This window comes from Carlito syrichta, unplaced genomic scaffold, assembly GCF_000164805.1.
Source record: "Carlito syrichta isolate Samal-C Ts95f unplaced genomic scaffold, Tarsius_syrichta-2.0.1 Scaffold111595, whole genome shotgun sequence".
Classification (NCBI taxonomy): Eukaryota; Metazoa; Chordata; class Mammalia; order Primates; family Tarsiidae; genus Carlito; species Carlito syrichta.
Window position 1 is genome coordinate 51,617 of NW_007055691.1, and position 9,595 is coordinate 61,211.

The 9,595-nt window shown below is 53.3% G+C and overlaps 1 protein-coding gene and 1 pseudogene across 1 annotated transcript in view; one reads left to right on the forward strand and one right to left on the reverse strand.

Moving 5' to 3' along the window:
* Positions 1–8,375, reverse strand: part of LOC110596686 — a 24,186-nt pseudogene extending 15,811 nt beyond the window's left edge.
* Positions 8,376–8,620: 245 nt separating this feature from the next.
* Positions 8,621–9,595, forward strand: part of KRT8 (keratin 8) — a 9,825-nt gene continuing 8,850 nt past the window's right edge. Inside the window, exon 1 of the mRNA XM_008070386.1 lies at positions 8,621–9,028. Coding sequence (XP_008068577.1) covers positions 8,687–9,028 — 342 coding nt within the window. The 5' untranslated portion in view covers positions 8,621–8,686. The remainder of the gene's footprint in view (positions 9,029–9,595) is intronic.

Here is a 9,595-nt window from a genome sequence, read left to right on the forward strand (position 1 = left end):
TTTTTTTTTGAGTTGGAGTCTCACTCTGTTGCCCGTACTGGAGTGCAGTGGCCGCTCCCATCCACTGCAACCTCGACCTGCTGGGCTCTGGCGATCCTTCCACCTCAGCCTTCCAAGTAGCTGGAATTACAGGCATGCGCTACAGTGCCCGGCTGATTTTTGATTAATTGTAGAGATGATGTCTCGCTGCCCAGGCGGGTCTTGAATCCACTCACCTCAGCCTTCCAAAGGCGCGGGATTACAGGCTTCAGGCCTGGCTAATTTTTGATTTATTGTAGAGACGAGGGCTCGCCAAGTTGTCCGGGTGGGTCTCGAACCCACGGGCTCAGACAAACTACTCGCCTCGGCATACCAAAGTGCTGGGATTACAGGCTGAGCAAACAAGCCTGGCCTTCCTTGGTTTTTTGGGCTAGTACCTGATAAACAAATAAATGGCTGAAAGAATGGATGAATAAAACAGGAGGAAGAAAGGCTACTGGTCTCTGCCCCTCTCTCACCTTAGTCCTCAGGTTGCAGGAAATTTGGAACAAAAGCCCTCTGGATAATGGCTCTACTGCTAAGCAGCTCAGCATGCAATTCTCAGTGCTGGAGGGTGGGGCCCGGGACAGGGCACTGTAGCTGGGTCCAGGTGCTTATGGTTCCTTCCTCTCTCCTGCACGCCTGTCTGGTTGCCTGAACATACCAATAGGGAAGTTCTCTCTCCCTCAGTGTCTGCAGCAGACCTGTGGGGGGCCTGTGTGACCCTGTCTTAGGGCTTCCCCCATCTCAGCGTCAGCCTCTGAAGCTTCCTCTCCATCCCCACAATCCTCCAGGGATGCCCTGCCTTCCGTGTCCCATCACGAAGTCCCCTGGGCACTGCTGTCCTCATGGCCATGAGTGGGACCCATGAGCACCCTCTCTCAGTCTCTGTCTCTGTGTCCCTGGTCAGCGGTGGTGAAGTGTCAGGCTTGGGGAGTAAACCACTCTGTGTTCCTCCCTGAGGGACAGAATATATCCGCCCTTCTATTCCCTCTCTCCCTCCTTTCCTCCCTTTCGTTTTTTTTTTTTGAGTTGGAGTCTCACTCTGTCGCCCAAACTGGAGTGCAGTGGCCACTCCTGGCCACTGCAGCCTCGACCTGCTGGGCTCCGGTGATCCTTCCCCCTCAGCCTTTCAAGTAGCCGGAATTATAGGCATGCACTACCACGCCCTGCTGATTTTTTGATTTATTGTAGAGATGAGGTCTCGCTGCCCAGGCAGGTCACGAACCCGCAGGCTCAGGCAATCCACTCACCTCAGCCTCCCAAAGGCGCGGGATTACAGGCTGAACCACCGAGCCTGGCTTCCCTTTCTATCTTTCTCTCTTTCTTTTCTTTTTTAGAGACATGGTCTTGTTCTGTCACCCAGGCTGGCGTGCAGTGACATGATCATAGCTCACTCAGCTAACACCTCCTGGGCTCAAACCTCTGAGTATCAAGTAGCTTCACCCGGCCAATGTCAGCCCTTCTAAGAGGGAGTCTGCAGTGCTCTGGATTTGAATTCTGTCCTATTTCCTCGGAAAGAGGAGGAGAAAGGGTTCCCAGAAGTGTTGGTGGGATCAGAGCTCCTGCTGTTACCTGAGGAAGCTTTCAAAATACAGGCAGAGTGTTGCCTGGACATTTTTCTTTTCTTTCTTTTTTTTTGAGTTGGAGTCTCACTCTGTTGCCCAGACTGGAGTGCAGTGGCCGCTCCCGGTCACTGCAGTCTCAACCTGCTGGGCTCCGGCGATCCTTCCGCCTCTGCCTTCCAAGTAGCCGGAAACTACAGGCGCATGCTACCGTGCCCAGCTAGTTTTTTTTATTTATTGTAGAGACGAGGTCTCGCCAAGTTGCCTGGGAGGGTCTCGAAGCGAGCTCAGGCAATCCATTAGCCTCAGTCTCCCGAAGTGCTGGGATTACAGGCTGAGCCACCGAGCCTGGCCCTTTTTTTTGTGTTTTTTTTAAGCAGAGAGCAGAGTGGTGGTTGCCAGAGGCCAGAGCATGGACTGAACCATAGCTGAGTCCCTTGGCCCAGGCTTCACTCTCATCCCGTGGATGCCTCTCTGGTTTGGTGGAGGGTGGGGTGAGGGTGTTGACGAAGGTGTAGAGACCTCACTATCTCCAGGCTGGTGGGCCTGAGACTCCCTCCTCACAAGGCTTACCTTGCCATCCTCCCCCATGCTTGTTCTGATCATTTCTAATTATGTCTCTCTTTTTTTTTTGAGTTGAGGTCTTACTCCGTCGCCCAGGCTGGAGTGCAGTGGCACACACACTCACGGCCACCCCAGCCAGCGTCGACCTGCTGGGCTCCAAGGATCCTTCTGCCTCAGCCTTCCAAGTAGCCGGAACTACAGGTGCATGCGACCACGCCTGGCTAATTTTGGATTTATTGTAGAGACAAGGTCTCACCAAGTTGCCTGGGCTGGTCTTGAACCTGCGGGCTCAGGCACAATCATATCTCTTATCACAATCAAAACTTCAGATGTGAAGGCGATCTGACTGCAACATCTGTCACCCCATTGATTGCCAGGGTTGATTCACCTGATCTGGCTGGCTAGGTGGGTGTCCCCTTTCTCCCCCACGGCTCCATGCATGTCCCTCTTGAAGCTGCGAAACTGTGTGCTTGGTTGAAGAGGATGGCCATCCCCACTAGAGGACCATTTCTTCAGTCAAGGATATATGAGGGGGGAACCCCAAAAAGCCTGGAATTATCTTTTGGAGAGCACCCTCCTTGTGGTACAGGCTTTCTCCGCTAGGTAAGTGTTTTAGGAACCCATTGGCATCAGTGTGCCAGCTAGCGTTGTTGTGAGAGGCTGTGTTCGTCGTCAGTGAATTTTTTCTTTGGAGTTTCTTTCAACACATTTGCCCATTTCCTGATGGGTGATTTACAAGGGCACCTGCCCACGCCACACTGAGTGTTCAGCAGTTTTTCACCAAAAGCGGCATGACTCCCGGGCCCCACACTCCCTATTCACCTGATATTGCCCCTAGTGCCATTTTTTGTTGTTGTTTCTCTAGAGGAAACGAATCCTCAAAGGGAACGTTTTCCTGAAGTGGAAGAGGTGAAACCAAAAATGGCAGAAGCATTAAAAGACATCAGAATTGACGAGTTCAAAAACTGTTTTGAGCAGTGGAATGAGAAAGATAAGAGTATTTCATCAAAAGGAGAGTGCTTTGAAGGTGGCTGAAGTTTAAACATGTAAGAATAAATTCACATTTTTTTAATTTAAAAAATTCCATTGGGGGGTCCCCCTTGTACAAGCAGCTGCACTCCCTGATGGAACCTCTGAACAGGTTCTCAAACTCTCAAGTCAGAGAACATCACAGATGTCCTACCTCTTGTGTGTAAAGCTCTGGCGATGGAAGTGGAGCAAAGGCTCTCAGAGCTGGCAGGATGTTGATGTTCTGGTTCATACCCCAGCTGATGTGGGGACCCTCCTCCCTAGAAGCCAATGCACAGCTGGCAGGCAAGCCGGGACCTCAGGACTTCTAGGGGCAGGAGCTTGCTGCCTCCCCAGGCAGTCCATCCCATCTGCCCCCCTTCAATCATCAAAGCCACTGTTGATCAGGAGAAAGTCACCATTTGACTATGAACAATTTGGACCTTGAGGCAAACAGCACAAAATCAGCAATAAATCAACTTTATTATTCATGCTGTGGCTTACTGAAGGGCTTACCCACCATCTGTGGCTTCCTATTTAAACTAATTGTTCCTGTTGCCTCAATACTAAACTTAACTATTTCTATGCCAACAAAAACATTTTAAATTGTCCATCTTGACTGGGTGTGGTGGGTCATGACTGTAATCCTAGTACTTTGGGAGGTCGAGGTGGGAGGATTGCTTGAGCCCAGGAGTTTAGGAGTTTGAGACTAACTTGGGCAACATAGCCAGACGTCATCTCTAGAGAAAGTCAAAAATTTGCTGGATGTGATGACGTGCACCTGTAGTCCCAACTACTTGGGAGGTTGAGGCAGAAGGATTACTTGAACCCAGGAGGTTGAGGATGTGATGAGCCATGATCATGCCACCGTACTCCAGCTTGGGCCACAAAGCACAACCCCGATTAAAAAAAAAAAGATTGAAAAATAAAAATATCTTTTAAAGGGATTTTGGTACTTTTGGAGCATTGACCTAACCCAGTGATAGGGAGTCTCTGGACTTAAGGAATCTAAACAAATGCTTGCCGGCCGGGCTCAGTGTAATCCTAGCACTTTGGGAGGCCTAGGTGAGTGAACTGACTGAGCCCACAGGTTTGAGACCAGCCTGGGCAACTCAGGCCTATAATCCCAGCACTTTGGGAGGCTGAGGTGAGAGGGTTACCTGAGGTCACAGGTTCGAGACCAGTCTGGGCAACTTGGTGAGACCTCATCTCTACAATAAACCAAAAAATTAGCTGGACATGGAAGCCCATGCCTGTAGTTCTGGATACTTAGAAGGCTGAGGCAGAAGGATCGCCTGAGCCCAGCAGATCGACGCTGTGGTGGCTGTGAGTGTGCCACTGCACTCCAGCCTGGGCAATAAGAGTGAGACTCCAATTCAAAAAAAAAAAAATTGCTTCCCTACTTTCCCCTGACCTCTGTGCTGGCCTTATGTCCTGCTTTTTATGTGTAGCTAATTTATGCTTTAGTGGTATCTTTTTCTTGGTAACAGCTTTGTTGAGCTGTAATTCACATACCCTATAATTCAATCATCTAAAGCACACAGTTCACTGTTTTTTTTTTTAATAATCAGTATTTTTTATTATGATATTGTGGGATACAGTTAAGGGTTAGGTATACAAATACGTTTCATTCAGGCACCCTTGTTGATAAGAGGTGTTTCCCCATCCCCAGACAGATATTTGCTACCGTTAATCCCATCTCCCCCCCTCAGTTCACTGGTTTTTAATATGTTCACAGACTTGTGCGACTTCGCCACCACCACATTTAGAACATTAGAAACGTTGTGACATTTTTTTTTTTTTGAGTTGGATTCTCACTCTCACTCTGTTGCCCAGGCTGGAGTGCAGTGGCATGCTCACGGCCAACCGCAGCCTCGACCTGCTGAGATCAGGAGATCCTTCTGCCTCAGCCTTCCAAGTAGCCGGAACCATAGGCATGTACTACCATGCCCGACTAATTTTTTGATTTATTGGAGAGATGAGGTCTCACCGAGTTGCCCAGACTGGTCTCTCTCGAACCTGCGACCCCAGGCAATCCTCTCACCTCAGCCTTCCAAAGTACTGGGACTATAGGTGTGAGCCACTATGCCAGCAACATTGTGACTTTTATACCTTTTAGCATTCACTTCTATTTCCCCCTATCCCCTCCATAGCCACGGACCTATTTTTTATGTCAATGGGATTTGCCTATTGTGGCTACTTCATATGAATGGAGTCACACAGTCCATGGCCTTCCGTGACTGGCTCACATAGCATAATATTTTCATGGCTCATCGCAGTGTAATACGCACCAGGACTGCATTTCACTTCATCTTTTTGGAGTCGGGGGTCTAATCCTGTTGCCCAGGCTGGAGTGCCATGGCACCATGCCACCACACACCTGGCTAATTTAAAAAATCTTTTTTTGTAGAGATGAGGTATTGCTATGTTGCCCAGGCTGGTCTGGGCTCAAGCAATCCTCCCACCTTCCCAAAGTGCTGGGATTGCAGGCGTGGGCCACCGTGCCCAGCTCTTCATTACTTTTTACTGGAATATTCCATCATATGGATAGACCACATTTTGTTTATTCATTCATCGGCTGGTGGACATTTGGGCTGTTCCCGCTCTGGCTATTATGAACAATACTTTGAGAATGAGATCATTGTCTCACTAGTTCCGATCACTAAGAAACCTTCTGGGACCATCTCTTCCCATGATCGTGAGTGATGATAACAGCTATTCTGTTCACCCCACTCAGGCCCAGCCTTGACACCTTTGCCTAGGGCCTTGGGGCCTCCTGAAGTCATCCTGCATTATCAGGATTAGGGGGGCTGGCTCCCACCCTTGGCCCCCAGGGAGTGGATGTTTCCTCCTTCCCCCTTCTGCTCTCCAGGAAAGGCAGTTTGAGCCAGAGTCCTCTGGGTCTGGACAGTCACCACAGAAGCATTCTCTTTTGTTGGGCTGGCAGCCAGGTGCAGACCGAAGAGGTCTGAGACAGCCTTACAAGGAGCTGTACCTGTGGGCCCGCCCCAGTGGGCTTTTCTTTTCCATCTCACTACTTGGCCCTAGTCCTGGAGGTCTCCATCCCACAAGGGGCCATTGGAGAGGGCAGCTGTGGCCTCTTCTCCTGCACTGAGCTGGGCTGGGGGCATCTGGGATTGGCTAGGGTCTTTGGACAATTCAGAGCTGCCAAGTGAGACACAAACGCTTCTGGCCCTGGATTGTTCTGGGCTGCCCCAGGAAAATGGGGCTTCCCCCAGGCTGGGTGAGCTCTAGGTCTGCATACCACAGGGTCCCTTGCAGTCCTCTGTGTCCTTATGTTAAACAAAAGACATGCCTAGAAACAGGGAACCGGGTTGAGAGTAAAGGGGACTGGGATTTCAGGGGGTCTCTGGGTTTTGTGCTCTCCGTGCTGCCCTGATCAGGACCTCTGAGCTCCCCCAGGTTCCTCCGAAAGTGTGGGTGAAGGGGAGAAAGGGAAAGCACACAGTCTGTCCTTCCCAGGGCTGCCATACCTGTCTGACCAGCCCCTCCCTCCCTCCTTCCGCCTTCTCTGCACCAGCTTTGGCACCTGGCCCATTCCTCCCCCTCCCTGGGTCTTCTGTAAGGAGAAGTCTCTCAGCCCTGCTGGGTTTGGGTGTTTGCTGGGGAGGGGTGACTTGCATTCAAATCACTCTTCGGAAAATTAAGCATTGTTTAAAGGGGCTGGGGAGGGCCTGGGGTAAATAGGGCCTGCCTGGATCTCCCTTTGCTCCGAGCTGAGCGCCTTAGGAGGCCAGGCCTGGGTGTGGGGGAGAAAAGGGGGTAGGGAGGGACCATTGTGTCCTCTCTGGAATCTCTGGATTTGTCTCTGGAAGGAATTTCAAAATGAGACTTGTGTGTGTGTGTGTGTGCGCACGTGTGCTGTGAGACCTTATCTGTGTGTCTGTCTTTTTGGATTTATAGATGTCTGTCTGTCCCCCAAGGAAGGAGCTCGGGGTCTTATATACCTGTTCTTCTGGGCACTTGGGTTCTCTCCTAGAGAAGGGTGGGTAGAAATTGTGTATCTGTCCTCCTAGTAGGTGGTCACCCCCTTCCCTGGGTTGGGGCTTGTGTGCCACCTGTCCCTTCCCCCTCCTCCAGGTGATCTGGGTGTCTGTCATCTGTTCGTTCCCCTGGTTCAGTTCTGCCTGGTCCCTGCATCACACCCTGCAGTATCTTCCAGAGAACCCAGCCCAGCCGTTTGTAACTGCAGCTGGAATCTGTGCCTTGGGGACCCAAACCTCCTGCCTTCCACCCACAGCCTGCCACACCCGGCCTCGCCCAGGCTGGGGGTGCCTTGCTCAGCTCCCCATTCTCCAGCCTCCGCCAGGTGCGTGCCACGTCCCAACCTGCTCTCCTGACTCACTCCGATAATGGGATCAGGGAGACAGGTGCAGGGGCTCTTCCTCCATCTCCTCTGGCCCGTTGGGAGAAGAGAAGGAGGGTCCAGATGGCACCAGTGCCCCCCCACTCGCCCTCCCCCCAGCTCCATCCTGTCTCACCTCCCGGGATTCACTCACTGGGGGCAGTGAGAGTGAGTCCCCCAAAGAGCAATGAGGACTCTGAAGACCCACTGCAGCTGGCTCCCCCCTAGGCTCCCCAGCTGAGTCTGTCTCTGGTTGTTCTTCATTCTCTCTCTTGTGAGGCCTGCAGTGTTCAGTCTGGCCCAGGACATCCTGGGATCTTGGGAGGAGAAGAGGGCACTGGGATATGTTTAGAAAAAGCGCTGTGTTGAATCTCCCTTGATCTTGTGCCTATCAGCTCAGAGGGAAGGCAGCCTGTGTGTGTGTGTGTGTGTGTGTGTGTGTGTGTGTGTGTGTATGAATTCATCCTGCAAATATTCATCTTGGCCCCTCTTGGCACTGCACCAGGTGCTGGGGTCCAAACAGTAACCTGAAGAGATGATGAGGCACATGGCTGACCTCATATTCAAGGCTCTGGAATCCAGGGGCCCCGTGGTTCTGCCTGGGCAGGCCCTCCTAATCGCTTAAATCAGAGAGAACAAGAAGGGTGTCTTGGGGGGGGTCAGCTGCTCAGAGGAGACCCACATTCCAGGGACCCTTTCCTGCCATGCCTCCTGGTCCCCAGTTGATCTCCCACAGGAGGGAAGGAAACAAGACCCAAGGAGTAAGGGTCGAGGTGGCCGGGTGGCCCCAGGCAAGTCTCCTTGTTACCGGAGGCGTGCAAGGCCAGGCGGGATCCTCCCTCCGGGTTGCGCATTCGCGGAACTGCACTTTTCTGGGCTTCTGGGGCCGTGCTGGGGTGGGCTCTGGGGCCGGGGCGGCTCCTGTGAGGGAGCGGCTCTCTGCTGCCCCCACCTGAGTCCTGCCTGGAGGTGGCAGGTGTCGGGTTAGGCCCAGCCCTCTCGGGGCCTAGCCACTCAGGTACGAGGCCTTTCCCCCTCCCTTCGGGCTAGGTTTTCTTTTATAAAGGGCTACCCCTGGGCTCTCGCCCCATCTCGAAGCAGCTTCTTGGCTCCTTCTCGGCTACTCCCTTGTTTCGGCCCGCCTGCCTCCACTCCAGCCTCCGCCATGTCCGTCAGGGTGACCCAGAAGTCCTACAAGATGTCCACCTCCGGCCCCCGGGGCTTCAGCAGTCGCTCCTACACCAGCGGGCCCGCCACCCGCATCAGCTCCTCAAGCTTCTCCCGGGTGGGCAGCAGCGGCAGCTTCCGGGGCGGCCTGGGCGCCGGCCTGGGCCTGGGTCTGGGTGGAGGCTACACAGGGGCCGGTGGCATCACAGCCGTCACCGTGAACCAGAGCCTGCTGAGCCCCCTTAAGCTGGAGGTGGACCCCAACATCCAGGCGGTGCGCACCCAGGAGAAGGAGCAGATCAAGACCCTCAACAACAAGTTTGCTTCCTTCATCGACAAGGTGAGAGTCTCCCCGGTTTGGCCGACTGTGCCTTCCAGGGTCAGGGCTCTTGTCCTTTCTCCTGGTCCTCCCGTCGGTGGGCACATCTCCGGCCTCCCACTGGGTCCTGCGGGGGTGGGGGGTGTGGAGGGGGGGAAGGGCCCGCCCTCTCATCCCGGCAGCTGGCCATTTCCCAGCTACGCTTCTCCATGCACTTGGGCTTGGGCTGGGGAGGGTGGGGAGGGGGTCGGGACGGCTGTGAGCAAATCTAGGACTCTCACTTTCATCCAACCCGAGTTCCCATCCGCCTGTAAGCTTTCAGCCCAGAGCAGTCCCAGCTGTTCGGCTGTCGGGTGGGGCAGGAGCCGCTCCTGCAGGGTCACCTCCCCCAACACCGTCCCAAGGGCGCTCCTGCGATTTCTTTCTTCCTTTTTCAAAATAAAATAAAAAAAAAAAAAAGTAGGGGTCTGAGCCTCGCGTCCCGGGAGAAGGAAGTAGGTGTCTCGATTCGAACGCGCAAATATTGATCGAGGCCTCGGCGCCCGGAGGCCCGAGAGTGGGGGGCGCCGGGATGAGTCAGAGCTTGGC